Source organism: Oncorhynchus keta, chromosome 14 (genome assembly GCF_023373465.1).
Source record: "Oncorhynchus keta strain PuntledgeMale-10-30-2019 chromosome 14, Oket_V2, whole genome shotgun sequence".
In the NCBI taxonomy this organism is placed as follows: Eukaryota; Metazoa; Chordata; class Actinopteri; order Salmoniformes; family Salmonidae; genus Oncorhynchus; species Oncorhynchus keta.
Genome location: NC_068434.1, coordinates 71452714 through 71468123, shown reverse-complemented (window position 1 = coordinate 71468123; position 15410 = coordinate 71452714). Strand labels below are relative to the sequence as shown.

Below are 15410 nucleotides of genomic sequence, written 5' to 3'. Positions count from 1 at the left end.
ACTCTGTTCCAGTGTATGTGTGTGTTTGCAGGGTCATTCTGGGAGAGAGAAGGTTGTGTTGGGGGGTTTCTGTTGCCTCTGACAGCTTGAGGCCACCCAGCTGAAGGAGGGGGGCGAGCGGAAGTCTAGTGGGTGAGAGGTGGGCGGGGGTAAGAGGGGTGAGACAGAGGGGGGGCTAGCATCAGACTGTCTCCCCTGTTTACTCTATACCGCTCAAGCGAACACATGAAGCCCTGCCGTCACACAGACCCACAATGCGCAGGGTCAAGCACACACTCGTTCTCTCACTCTCTCACTCACTCACACTTTCTCTCTCTCAAAAAACGTCCCTCAGTATTGCAGACAAAGGAAGCTCTGTCGGCCCTCTGTTTTTATCCCTAATCACCAGCGAGGGAGGGGGGGGTTAGGGAGACTCACTCAAGCCAACATTTTAGTAAGATTTGAACATCCCTAACACCCATAGCTCTGCCCCCTATGATTAGCTATTTCTGTGTTTGGCCTGGTATGGTTCTCAATCAGAGGCAGCTGTCAATCGTTGTCCCTGATTGAGAACCATATTTAGGGAGCCGGATTTCTATTGTGTTTTGTGGGTGATTATTTTCTGTTTTCTGTTGTGTGTCTGCACCAGCCATGACTGTTTTCTGTTGTGTGTCTGCACCAGCCATGACTGTTTTCTGTTGTGTGTCTGCACCAGCCATGACTGTTTTCTGTTGTGTGTCTGCACCAGCCATGACTGTTTTCTGTTGTGTGTCTGCACCAGCCATGACTGTTTTCTGTTGTGTGTCTGCACCAGCCATGACTGTTTTCTGTTGTGTGTCTGCACCAGCCACGACTGTTTTCTGTTGTGTGTCTGCACCAGCCATGACTGTTTTCTGTTGTGTGTCTGCACCAGCCATGACTGTTTTCTGTTGTGTGTCTGCACCAGCCATGACTGTTTTCTGTTGTGTGTCTGCACCAGCCATGACTGTTTTCTGTTGTGTGTCTGCACCAGCCATGACTGTTTTCTGTTGTGTGTCTGCACCAGCCATGACTGTTTTCTGTTGTGTGTCTGCACCAGCCATGACTGTTTTCTGTTGTGTGTCTGCACCAGCCACGACTGTTTTCTGTTGTGTGTCTGCACCAGCCACGACTGTTTTCTGTTGTGTGTCTGCACCAGCCATGACTGTTTTCTGTTGTGTGTCTGCACCAGCCATGACTGTTTTCTGTTGTGTGTCTGCACCAGCCATGACTGTTTTCTGTTGTGTGTCTGCACCAGCCATGACTGTTTTCTGTTGTGTGTCTGCACCAGCCATGACTGTTTTCTGTTGTGTGTCTGCACCAGCCACGACTGTTTTCTGTTGTGTGTCTGCACCAGCCACGACTGTTTTCTGTTGTGTGTCTGCACCAGCCATGACTGTTTTCTGTTGTGTGTCTGCACCAGCCATGACTGTTTTCTGTTGTGTGTCTGCACCAGCCACGACTGTTTTCGGTCGTTTCTCTTTGTTATTTTGTTATTCATCCTAATAAATATTGACACATACCACGCTGCACTTTGGTCCTCCTCTTCTCCTTCATACGACGACCGTGACAAAAGTTGTAAAAAAATAAAATAATAATCTGCCAAATCGGTGTCCAAAAATACCGATTTCCGATTGTTATGAAAACTTGAAATCGGCCCTAATTAATCTGCCATTCCGATTAATCGGTCGACCTCTAGTGTGTATGTGCATCCGTGTGTGTCACGATCATTGGTTGAATTAATGGACCAAGACGCAGCATGCTAGAGTTCCACATGTTTATTTGATGAAACTCACAGAAAACAAAAGCGCAAAACGAAACGTCAAGCCAATGTAGTGCTCAGGCAACTAGACATAGACAAGATCCCACAACAACCCAGTGGGAAAAAAAGGCTGCCTAAATATGATACCCAATCAGAGACAACGATAGACAGCTGTCTCTGATTGGGAACCATACCAGGCCAACATAGATATATAATAACCTAGATAACCCACCCTAGTCACACCCCGACCTAACCAAAATAGAGAATAAAAAGATATGAGACTTGGGCAGGGTGAGAGGGGAGGCGAGGGCAGGGCAGGGTGAGAGGGGAGGTGAGGGCAGGGTGAGAGGGGAGGAGAGGATGAGAGGGTGAGAGCAGGGTGAGAGGGGAGGGGAGGCGAGGAGGGGAGGGTGAGAGGGGAGGCGAGGAGGGGGGGGTGAGAGGGGAGGAGGGGAGGGTGAGAGGGGAGGGTGTGAGGGGAGGGGAGGGTGTGAGGGGAGGGGAGGGTGAGAGGGGAGGGTGAGAGGGGAGGGGAGGGGAGGGTGAGAGGGGAGGGTGAGAGGGGAGGATGAGAGGGGAGGATGAGAGGGGAGGGTGAGGGGAGGGGGAGGGTGAGAGGGGAGGGTGAGAGGGGAGGGGAGGGTGAGAGGGGGGTGAGAGGGGAGGGGGGGGAGGGTGAGAGGGGAGGGGAGGGTGAGAGGGGGGGGTGAGAGGGGAGGGGGAGGGGGAGGGGGAGGGGAGGGGAGGGAGAGGGGAGGGGAGGGTGAGAGGGGAGGGTGAGGGGGAGGGTGAGAGGGGAGGGGAGGGTGAGAGGGGAGGGGAGAGGAGAGGGGAGGGTGAGGGGAGGGTGAGGGTGAGAGGGGAGGGTGATAGGGGAGGGGAGGGTGATAGGGGAGGGGAGGGTGAGAGGGGAGGGTGAGAGAGGAGGGGAGGGTGAGAGGGGAGGGTGAGAGGGGAGGGGGAGGGGAGGAGAGGGGAGGGGAGGGTGAGAGGGGAGGGTGAGAGGGGAGGGTGAGAGAGGAGGGTGAGAGGGGAGGGGGAGGGTGAGAGGGGAGGGTGTGCTGCGTTGGTATTTTGCTTCAATGACTGCAGAAGTCTGTTCCCGCTGCTGCCTGTAATTGCTTTTTAATTGCCAATTTAGATTCATGGCTCCATCAGAGAGGTGTAAATGAGCGCCCTCCCATACGCGGGGTCTCCCACCCCTCACCAGGGGGCCGCCAGGGCCCAGGCTTACACAGAGGGGGCAGCCTGGGTGTGAAGGTGTGTGTGCCTGTGTGTGTGTGTTCCACTGTGTTTGTGTGGCTAAATCAAAAGTATCCGTATCAGATTGTTTTTGTTGCTCAGTGTGAGTCTGAGAAATAAGGGTCACATTTTTGGGGTGAAGCCTCCAGCAGGGCTAAAGTTCAGGGAAAGATGGTGTGGGGGGGGGGGGGGTAATCCTGTCAGCCCAGCACACAAACAGCAAGAGCAGAGTCCTCAATCATCATTAGAGAGGCCCCTTAGTGACACACATACACACAGCCCAGTAGCAGCAGGCGCCATGCAGTGAGTCTTTTGTCTCTCAGCCTGTGTTTGTCAGACAGTCTCTATTCATCTCTGTTCTGCCTCTGGTCTGCCAGTAAAGTCATCCCAACAGCTCATCAATAGTCTGTGTGTTGTACTGGCTTATTGCTTCTGTTCTAGTGTAGGATGGTTTAGCAGGCTCTGATAACTGGTGTTGTTTCTCATATATATATATATATATATATATATATATATATAAGAGAGAGAGAGAGAGATAATATGGGTTGAGGCAGAGGGTCAACAGAGAGAGAGGTCTGTGCCTCAAAGGGGTCTGTGCTCTAACCCTGCTCCTGTTGACTCTGCAGCCCGGTTTATGGGGGGGGGGGGTGAATGTTCTGCTCCACTGAGAGCAGAACACTCAGACAAAAGACACAGGATGCACAGTCAACCATCCTCTCAAGACACACACACACACGCAGGTTGTAGACAGGCGCTACGGGAACCTCTTTTATTTTTGATTTGCTTTGGCCCAAGATGCATCTGCTAGCCTCTGAGACTCAACTGAGTCTGTGCGTGTGTGTGTGTGTAAACAACCTTTGGAGGAGAGAGCACCCAGTCAATGGCAATAGTGTAACTTGGCCACCAGAGGGCATGTTATATTCTACTTCCTATATTTTTTTTATTTCTTTGTTTTAGATACAGTATGACAGCCATGGTGCAATAATGTAGAGGAATCATATACACTGTTGCTACTGCTTGTTATCGATCCTGTTGCCTAGTAACTTTACCCCTACCTATATGTACATATCTACCTAAATTACCTCGTACCCCTGCACATCGGCTTGGTACTGATACCCTGTGTATATAGCCAAGTAATCATGACTCAGTACTGATACCCTGTGTATACAGCCAAGTTATCCTGACTCAGTACTGATACCCTGTGTATATAGCCAAGTTATCCTGACTCAGTACTGATACCCTGTGTATATAGCCAAGTTATCCTGACTCAGTACTGATACCCTGTGTATATAGCCAAGTTATCCTGACTCGGTACTGATACCCTGTGTATATAGCCAAGTTATCCTGACTCAGTACTGGTACCCCGTGTATATAGCCAAGTTATCCTGACTCAGTACTGGTACCCCGTGTATATAGCCAAGTTATCCTGACTCAGTACTGATACCCTGTGTATATAGCCAAGTTATCCTGACTCAGTACTGGTACCCCGTGTATATAGCCAAGTTGTCCTGACGCAGTACTGGTACCCCGTGTATATAGCCAAGTTATCCTGACGCAGTACTGGTACCCCGTGTATATAGCCAAGTTATCCTGACTCAGTACTGATACCCTGTGTATATAGCCAAGTTATCCTGACTCAGTACTGGTACCCCGTGTATATAGCCAAGTTATCCTGACTCAGTACTGATACCCTGTGTATATAGCCAAGTTATCCTGACTCAGTACTGATACCCTGTGTATATAGCCAAGTTATCCTGACTCAGTACTGGTACCCCGTGTATATAGCCAAGTTATCCTGACTCAGTACTGATACCCTGTGTATATAGCCAAGTTATCCTGACTCAGTACTGATACCCCGTGTATATAGCCGAGTTATCCTGACTCAGTACTGATACCCCGTGTATATAGCCAAGTTATCCTGACTCAGTACTGATACCCCGTGTATATAGCCAAGTTGTCCTGACTCAGTACTGATACCCCGTGTATATAGCCAAGTTATCCTGACTCAGTACTGATACCCCGTGTATATAGCCAAGTTATCCTGACTCAGTACTGATACCCCGTGTATATAGCCAAGTTGTCCTGACTCAGTACTGATACCCCGTGTATATAGCCAAGTTATCCTGACTCAGTACTGATACCCTGTGTATATAGCCAAGTTATCCTGACTCAGTACTGATACCCCGTGTATATAGCCAAGTTATCCTGACTCAGTACTGATACCCCGTGTATATAGCCAAGTTGTCCTGACTCAGTACTGATACCCCGTGTATATAGCCAAGTTATCCTGACTCAGTACTGATACCCCGTGTATATAGCCAAGTTGTCCTGACTCAGTACTGATACCCCGTGTATATAGCCAAGTTGTCCTGACTCAGTACTGATACCCCGTGTATATAGCCAAGTTGTCCTGACTCAGTACTGATACCCCGTGTATATAGCCAAGTTGTCCTGACTCAGTACTGATACCCCGTGTATATAGCCAAGTTGTCCTGACTCAGTACTGATACCCCGTGTATATAGCCAAGTTGTCCTGACTCAGTACTGGTACCCCGTGTATATAGCCAAGTTATCCTGACTCAGTACTGGTACCCCGTGTATATAGCCAAGTTGTCCTGACTCAGTACTGATACCCCGTGTATATAGCCAAGTTGTCCTGACTCAGTACTGATACCCCGTGTATATAGCCAAGTTGTCCTGACTCAGTACTGGTACCCCGTGTATATAGCCAAGTTGTCCTGACTCAGTACTGATACCCCGTGTATATAGCCAAGTTATCCTGACTCAGTACTGATACCCTGTGTATATAGCCAAGTTATCCTGACTCAGTACTGATACCCTGTGTATATAGCCAAGTTGTCCTGACTCAGTACTGATACCCCGTGTATATAGCCAAGTTATCCTGACTCAGTACTGATACCCCGTGTATATAGCCAAGTTGTCCTGACTCAGTACTGGTACCCCGTGTATATAGCCAAGTTATCCTGACTCAGTACTGATACCCTGTGTATATAGCCAAGTTATCCTGACTCAGTACTGATACCCCGTGTATATAGCCAAGTTATCCTGACTCAGTACTGGTACCCTGTGTATATAGCCAAGTTATCCTGACTCAGTACTGATACCCCGTGTATATAGCCAAGTTATCCTGACTCAGTACTGATACCCTGTGTATATAGCCAAGTTATCCTGACTCAGTACTGGTACCCTGTGTATATAGCCAAGTTATCCTGACTCAGTACTGATACCCTGTGTATATAGCCAAGTTATCCTGACTCAGTACTGATACCCTGTGTATATAGCCAAGTTGTCCTGACTCAGTACTGATACCCCGTGTATATAGCCAAGTTGTCCTGACTCAGTACTGATACCCCGTGTATATAGCCAAGTTGTCCTGACTCAGTACTGATACCCCGTGTATATAGCCAAGTTGTCCTGACTCAGTACTGGTACCCCGTGTATATAGCCAAGTTATCCTGACTCAGTACTGATACCCTGTGTATATAGCCAAGTTATCCTGACTCAGTACTGGTACCCTGTGTATATAGCCAAGTTATCCTGACTCAGTACTGATACCCCGTGTATATAGCCAAGTTATCCTGACTCATTGTGTATTTATTCTTTGTGTTATTATCTGTCTATTTTTTGAAATACATTTTTCTCTGCGCTGTTGGGAAGTAAAGCCTTTCACTGTTCGTTTACACCTGTTGTTTACCAAGCGTGTGACAAATAAAATGAGATTTGATTCATTAGAAAATGATTTGGTGTTAATCTGTCTTTGAAATTGGTCATCAGTTGAAGTCACTGCATTTTCGTTTTAGGAAAATAACTGATTGTGACTGAATGTAACTGTGAATCAAATAATCATTTTGGAAGGACACATTTTAAAATACCATTTTCAACATGGCTGCCTGTTATCAACACTAATCAGGCTCAAATAATGAAAAGACATTCTTCCCAGCACTCTTGTGGGGTCATGATTGAATCCAGATGCATCAGAACAGCCGGATGAGAGGCAGATAAAAGACACAAATCCTCTTTTCCTGGTGGCTCTCTAACAGATGTTGTTTAAAAATAGACGCTGCCATTTCACGGTGGTGACTAGCGAGGAGACAGGCAGACAGGCAGGCACTGCCACACCAACGTAGCGTAGCCTCTCTCCTTGATTTATAGTGATATTTGGGGCTAGGCGTGGCTAGCTCTGTTCTCTCTGTGCTAATACGTAATATGGCGCTCAGTGGGACAGGGGGAGAGATGGGCACTGTGTGGGTGCGTGTGCGTGTGCGTGTGTGTGTGTGTGTGTGTGTGTGTGTGTGTGTGTGTGTGTGTGTGTGTGTCAGCAAGTGAGGGCGAGATGGGCTAAATGTCAGCAGCCTGCTAATAGGCAGGCCTTTACTGTCTCCAGACAGCCACCGTTTACCGTTCCATGGATAGAGATGAAGGGGGAGAGGGAGGGAGGAGGAGGCAGAGGAAGAGAGAGGGGTTGAAGGGGGTGGAGGAGGATGGAGGGAGGGAGAGCGGGAGGGAGGAGGAGGCAGAGGAAGAGAGAGGGTTGAAGAAGGAGGGTGGATGAGGATGGAGGGGGAGCGGGTAGGGAGGAGGAGGCAGGGGAAGAGAGAGGGTTGAAGAAGGAGGGTGGATGAGGATGGAGGGGGAGCGGGTAGGGAGGAGGAGGCAGAGGAAGAGAGGGTTGAAGAAGGAGGGTGGATGAGGATGGAGGGAGAGCGGGAGGGAGGAGGAGGCAGAGGAAGAGAGAGGGTTGAAGAAGGAGGGTGGATGAGGATGGAGGGAGAGCGGGTGGGAGGAGGACGCAGAGGAAGAGAGAGGGTTGAAGAAGGAGGGTGGATGAGGATGGAGGGAGAGCGGGTGGGAGGAGGACGCAGAGGAAGAGAGAGGGTTGAAGAAGGAGGGTGGATGAGGATGGAGGGAGAGCGGGTGGGAGGAGGACGCAGAGGAAGAGAGAGGGTTGAAGAAGGAGGGTGGATGAGGATGGAGGGAGAGCGGGTGGGAGGAGGACGCAGAGGAAGAGAGAGGGTTGAAGAAGGAGGGTGGATGAGGATGGAGGGAGAGCGGGAGGGAGGAGGAGGCAGAGGAAGAGAGGGTTGAAGAAGGAGGGTGGATGAGGATTGAGGGGGAGCGGGAGGGAGGAGGAGGCAGAGGAAGAGAGAGGGTTGAAGAAGGAGGGTGGATGAGGATGGAGGGGGAGGCAGAGGAAGAGAGAGGGTTGAAGAAGGAGGGTGGGAGAGAGAGAGGGAGGGAGGAGGAGGCAGAGGAAGAGAGAGGGTTGAAGGAGGGTGGATGAGGATGGAGGGGGAGGCAGAGGAAGAGAGAGGGTTGAAGAAGGAGGGTGGATGAGGATGGAGGGGGAGCGGGAGGGAGGAGGAGGCAGAGGAAGAGAGAGGGTTGAAGAAGGAGGGTGGATGAGGATGGAGGGGGAGCGGGAGGGAGGAGGAGGCAGAGGAAGAGAGAGGGTTGAAGAAGGAGGGTGGATGAGGATGGAGGGGGAGCTGGTAGGGAGGAGGAGGCAAAGGAAGAGAGAGGGTTGAAGAAGGAGGGTGGATGAGGATGGAGGGGGAGCGGGAGGGAGGAGGAGGCAGGGGAAGAGAGAGGGTTGAAGAAGGAGGATGGATGGAGGGGGAGCGGGCCTCTCTGATTTTGAGTTCTTTTTACATATCTGAACCACTTTTCCAGTTGGCTGCTCATCGGGGAGGGAGAGCCCACCTCCCTGACGCTAACACATCCATTAGGGCAGGAGGGGGGACTGGGGAGGTGCGGCATGGCGTGGGGGTTTGGGGCGAGGGACAGGGGACAGGGGCCACTCTGCCTGGCTGCTCAGTGAAGCATGTTAAACAACAACGAGGGGCGAACATTAGAGGCATTTAATATGAAATGTTAGTTGGTCAGTGTCACCCCAGGTCATTGGCTGGGAGAGGGGGTAGGGGTAATGGTTTGAAGGGGTGAGCATAATGGGACAGGGGGTAGGGGTAAATGGGACTAAATGGGATGTATTTTCTCAGTGACAGCGGAAAGAGACACACACACACACACTCACACACATACTGTACACACACACAAACATACTATACACACACAGTGATGTAGAAAAACCTACCGTTATTCCCAGGGATCCAAGGGGTTAATTTAGCAGGGTACCTTCCTACCTCCTCCCCCTGCCATTGTACATGTTTCAATGGCAACAGTACCCTGGCTCTTACCTCTCCTATTATCTGGTGTGTGGGGAGAGGAGGGTGCAGATGAGAGGGAATAACCACTCTCATCCCTGGGCATTCTCTACCATCATCCTCTCCCTACCTCTTTCTACCCTCTCTTCCGTTTCTCTCCAAGAGCCCTTGAATGATGCTTTTCTCCCTCTCTCCATACCCTGGACTAAATACTGTTCTTCTCCCCCTCCCTCTCTCCATACCCTGGACTAAATACTGTTCTTCTCCCTCTCTCCATACCCTGGACTAAATACTGTTCTTCTCCCTCTCCCTCTCTCCATACCCTGGACTAAATACTGTTCTTCTCCCTCTCTCCATACCCTGGACTAAATACTGTTCTTCTCCCTCTCTCCATACCCTGGACTAAATACTGTTCTTCTCCCTCTCTCCATACCCTGGACTAAATACTGTTCTTCTCCCTCTCCCTCTCTCCATACCGTGGACTAAATACTGTTCTTCTCCCTCTCTCCATACCGTGGACTAAATACTGTTCTTCTCCCTCTCTCCATACCCTGGACTAAATACTGTTCTTCTCCCTCTCCCTCTCTCCATACCGTGGACTAAATACTGTTCTTCTCCCTCTCTCCATACCCTGGACTAAATACTGTTCTTCTCCCTCTCTCCATACCCTGGACTAAATACTGTTCTTCTCCCTCTCTCCATACCCTGGACTAAATACTGTTCTTCTCCCTCTCTCCATACCCTGGACTAAATACTGTTCTTCTCCCTCTCTCCATACCCTGGACTAAATACTGTTCTTCTCCCTCTCTCCATACCGTGGACTAAATACTGTTCTTCTCCCTCTCTCCATACCGTGGACTAAATACTGTTCTTCTCCCTCTCTCCATACCCTGGACTAAATACTGTTCTTCTCCCTCTCCCTCTCTCCATACCGTGGACTAAATACTGTTCTTCTCCCTCTCTCCATACCCTGGACTAAATACTGTTCTTCTCCCTCTCTCCATACCCTGGACTAAATACTGTTCTTCTCCCTCTCTCCATACCCTGGACTAAATACTGTTCTTCTCCCTCTCTCCATACCCTGGACTAAATACTGTTCTTCTCCCTCTCTCCATACCCTGGACTAAATACTGTTCTTCTCCCTCTCTCCATACCCTGGACTAAATACTGTTCTTCTCCCTCTCTCCATACCCTGGACTAAATACTGTTCTTCTCCCTCTCTCCATACCCTGTACTAAATACTGTTCTTCTCCTTCTCCCTCTCTCCATACCCTGGACGAAATACTGTTCTTCTCACTCTCCCTCTCTCCATACCCTGTACTAAATACTGTTCTTCTCCCTCTCTCCATACCCTGTACTAAATACTGTTATTCTCCTTCTCCCTCTCTCCATATCCTGGACTAAATACTGTTCTTCTCCTTCTCCCTCTCTCCATACCATGGACTAAATACTGTTCTTCTCCTTCTCCCTCTCTCCATACCATGGACTAAATACTGTTATTCTCCTTCTCCCTCTCTCCATATCCTGGACTAAATACTGTTCTTCTCCTTCTCCCTCTCTCCATACCATGGACTAAATACTGTTCTCCCTCTCTCTATACCCTAGACTAAATACTGTTCTTCTCCCTCTCTCCATACCCTGGACTAAATACTGTTCTTCTCCCACTCTCCATGCCCTGGACTAAATACTGTTCTTCTCCCTCTCTCCATACCCTGGACTAAATACTGTTCTTCTCCCTCTCTCCATGCCCTGTACTAAATACTGTTCTTCTCCCTCAGCCTCTCTCCATACCCTGAACTAAATACTGTTCTTCTCCCTCTCTCCATGCCCTGGACTAAATACTGTTCTTCTCCCTCTCTCCATACCCTGGACTAAATACTGTTCTCCTCCCCCTCCCTCTCTCCATACCCTGGACTAAATACTGTTCTTCTCCCTCTCTCCATACCCTGGACTAAATACTGTTCTTCTCCCTCTCTCCATACCGTGGACTAAATACTGTTCTTCTCCCTCTCTCCCCACCCTGGACTAAATAATGTTCTTCTCCCTCTCTCTATACCCTGGACTAAATACTGTTATTCTCCCTCTCTCCATACCCTGGACTAAATACTGTTCTTCTCCCTCTCTCCATACCCTGGATTAAATACTGTTCTTCTCCCTCTCCCTCTCTCCATACCCTGGACTAAATACTGTTCTTCTCCCTCTCTCCATACCGTGGACTAAATACTGTTCTTCTCCCTCTCTCTATACCCTGGACTAAATACTGTTATTCTCCCTCTCTCCATACCCTGGACTAAATACTGTTCTTCTCCCTCTCTCCATACCCTAGATTAAATACTGTTCTTCTCCCTCTCCCTCTCGCCATGCCCTGGACTAAATACTGTTCTTCTCCTTCTCCCTCTCTACATACCCTGGACTAAATACTGTTCTTCTCCCTCTCTCCATACCCTAGATTAAATACTGTTCTTCTCCCTCTCCCTCTCGCCATGCCCTGGACTAAATACTGTTCTTCTCCTTCTCCCTCTCTACATACCCTGGACTAAATACTGTTCTTCTCCCTCCCCCTCTCTCCATTCCCTGGATTAAATACTGTAAGTGGATATGTGGCTGGGACAAACCAAAGCTTCTCTGCAGGTTGCCTTTGTAAATGGTGTGTGTTTATGTGTCTGTGTTGTGAGATTGGGGAAGTGATCCCAGGCATGCTGCCAGAGAGAGAGAGGGAGAGAGAGTGAGGGGAGAGGAAGTGAGAGGGGGAGCAGATGCTGCTGTGGGCTTTGTTTTCACCGCCAGTTGATGTTCTAGCATGGCTCATCTCCAGACACACACACTCCTGCTCTGTTGTCAGGATCACAGTCAGTATGCTGGGTAGAGGAGGCTCAGACTACTGCTTCAGTGTCTCTACCACACCTACATCATATGTCCTGAACAAGACTGTTTCCATCTGTGAAGTAAGAGAACAGTAGCAGCGGTAGAGGATGTGATGCAGTGTAAAGGAGCTTGTGTCTGCTTGGTGCTGAGGAATGTCTGTGACTGTTGATTTTCTTCCATTTCACGGTGTCCTCTTCAGAGAGCAGATGACTAGCCTTGCTTAGAATGACGAGAGCACTCAATCTCTCTCTCTGTGTGTGTGTGTGTGTGTGTGTGTGTGTGTGTGTGTGTGTGTGTGTGTGTGTGTGTGTGTGTGTGTGTGTGTGTGTGTGTGTGTGTGTGTGTGTGTGTGTGTGAGAGAGAACAGGGGGTGGGGGATGTTACCAGAGATGGAGAGAGGGGCCTATTCTTCCCCCCTCTCATCCCCAGGATGTGGTCCATGTGTGTGGACAACCATGTCGGTCACAGGCCCCCGGGAACAATTACTAAGACTGTGCTTCTCTCCCTCTGTCTTTCTCTCCCTCCCCTCTGTCTTTCTCCCTCTCTCCCTCCCCTCTGTCTTTCTCCCTCCCCTCTGTCTTTCTCCCTCTCTCCCTCCCCTCTGTCTTTCTCCCTCCCCTCTGTCTTTCTCCCTCTCTCCCTCCCCTCTGTCTTTCTCCCTCTCTCCCTCCCCTCTGTCTTTCTCCCTCTCTCCCTCCCCTCTGTCTTTCTCCCTCCCCTCTGTCTTTCTCCCTCTCTCCCTCCCCTCTGTCTTTCTCTCCCTCCCCTCTGTCTTTCTCTCCCTCCCCTCTGTCTTTCTCCCTCTCTCTCTTTCTCTCAGACTGACTCGGGCCCTCGTGGGGTCAGTAGGGAGCGTCTGGGAGCAGAGGCGCCCCACCAGCAGGAGAAAGGTGGCCCCTCAGTCCCTGCTCACCTCATAGGAAACCCCTATGCCTTTGGCCTGAGCCCCGGTGCTGTCATGCAGGACGCACGCTTCCAGCCCCTCAAGTCAGTAACACTGCCTGTACAGTACAGCGCTGACAGTACACTCTGTCCTACCCTGTCTTTTATAAGGTGTATTTATAATGATCAAATACAATTAACTAAGTAAATCCCCTCGCTTCCTATTCCCCTCCCTCCTTCTCTCCCTCCTCTCCCTTCCCCTCATCTTCCATCATTATTCCTATATACTTCCTTCCCTCTCTCCCTCTCCTACCTTCCTCTCCTCTCACCAGTCTGCCCAGGCAGCTGCCCCATGGAGTGCCCCCTGGTGGTGTACCAGAGGAGTACCTGCGGGGGTTCCGCCCCTACGCCACGGCCGAGGACCTCCGCATGCCTTCTGGACTGCCCCTGGGCCTGGACCCCGCCACCGCCGCCGCCTACTACCATCCCTCCTACCTGCCACATCCCTCCTTCGCCCCCTACAGGTGAGTCAGGACAACACTCGTTGATCTACTGCTAGGTAGCGGTGCTAACAGAACCTTTGGATTGCCTTTAGTGTTGGATACTGTTACAGTGGTTTTAAATGACACCAATGCTAAAGCTCCAGTTAGCCCCTAGTCTTTGGTACTCTTTCCGTTTCCAGTGCTTGCTAACACTCAAAGGCTAGGGATAAAAACATGCTAGCTAGTGTTTGATGTTGTTGTCAGTGGCTACTACCTCCAGGGATGCTGAAGACAGCCCCAGTTAGCCTCTAGTCTTTTTTTTCTGTGGACAGACAGTTTGATGACAAGGGTTAGAATTGATGGAGACAGGTAGTGCCTAGTTAGGATTCGATCCTGTCATTTGCGGGCGTGTGTGTGTGTGTGTGTGCGTGCGCGTGTGTGTGTGGGTTTGATGTGCTGTCTGCTCTAGGCTATGGGACAGGGTGCATGACCGTGCTATGTCAGCAGCACAGCAGGATGAGAGGAGGGCAGAAGTCATCACACACAGCCCAGTAATGGAGTTAATGATGAGATGAGCCATGGAGAGGCAGAGACAGACAGACACAGACATCAGACTGACAACACACACACACACACACACACACACACTCTCTCTGTCTCTCATTTTCTCTCATACTTTCTTTCTCTCTCTACCTCTCTCTCTACCTCTCTCTCTCTCTCTCTCGGTCTACCTCTCTCTCTAACTCTCTCTCTACCTCTCTCTACCTCTAACTCTCTAACTCTCTCTCTCTCTCTCCTCTCTCTACCTCTCTCTACCTCTAACTCTCTCTCTCTCTCTCCTCTCTCTACCTCTCTCTACCTCTAACTCTCTCTCTCAGGATGGATGATCCGTTCTGTCTATCAGCTCTGAGGTCACCGTTCTACCAGCTCCAAGGAGGGGGAGGCCTGCCCCCCCTGCACCCCTCTGCTGTCCACATGCACCTGCAGGGGGTCCGCTACCCTGGGGACCTCACACACGCCTCACTGTCCGCTCTGCAGTCTGAGAGACTGTCTGAAAGGTCCTGTCCTCTTCTACACTCTCATACATACACACACATATAGTGTACACACACATATACACACATATAGTGTACACACACATATACACACATATAGTGTACACACACATATACACACATATACACACATCTCTTCCCTTATGTCTCTCTCCTTCTCTCTTCCCTTATGTCTCTCTCTCCTTCTCTCTTCCCTTATGTCTCTCTCTCCTTCTCTCTTCCCTTATGTCTCTCTCTCCTTCTCTCTTCCCTTATGTCTCTCTCCTTCTCTCTTCCCTTATGTCTCTCTCTCCTTCTCTCTTCCCTTATGTCTCTCTTCCTTCTCTCTTCCCTTATGTCTCTCTCTCCTTCTCTCTTCCCTTATGTCTCTCTCTCCTTCTCTCTTCCCTTATGTCTCTCTCTCCTTCTCTCTTCCCTTATGTCTCTCTCTCCTTCTCTCTTCCCTTATGTCTCTCTCTCCTTCTCTCTTCCCTTATGTCTCTCTCTCCTTCTCTCTTCCCTTATGTCTCTCTCTCCTTCTCTCTTCCCTTATGTCTCTCTCTCCTTCTCTCTTCCCTAATGTCTCTCTCTCCTTCTCTCTTCCCTTATGTCTCTCTCTCCTTCTCTCTTCCCTAATGTCTCTCTCTCCTTCTCTCTTCCCTTATGTCTCTCTCTCCTTCTCTCTTCCCTAATGTCTCTCTCTCCTTCTCTCTTCCCTTATGTCTCTCTCTCCTTCTCTCTTCCCTTATGTCTCTCTCTCCTTCTCTCTTCCCTAATGTCTCTCTCTCCTTCTCTCTTCCCTTATGTCTCTCTCTCCTTCTCTCTTCCCTTATGTCTCTCTCCTTCTCTCTTCCCTTATGTCTCTCTCCTTCTCTCTTCCCTTATGTCTCTCTCTTCTCTCTTCCTAATGTCTCTCTTCCCTTATGTCTCTCTCCTTCTCTCTTCCCTTATGTCTCTCTCCTTC

At 49.8% G+C, this 15410-nt stretch overlaps 1 protein-coding gene across 1 annotated transcript in view; it reads left to right on the top strand.

The window, feature by feature from the left end:
* Positions 1-15410, top strand: part of gse1b (Gse1 coiled-coil protein b) — a 476683-nt gene that overhangs the window by 436908 nt on the left and 24365 nt on the right. Inside the window, exons 5-7 of the mRNA XM_052462428.1 lie at positions 12869-13035; positions 13263-13454; positions 14291-14470. Coding sequence (XP_052318388.1) covers positions 12869-13035; positions 13263-13454; positions 14291-14470 — 539 coding nt within the window. The remainder of the gene's footprint in view (positions 1-12868; positions 13036-13262; positions 13455-14290; positions 14471-15410) is intronic.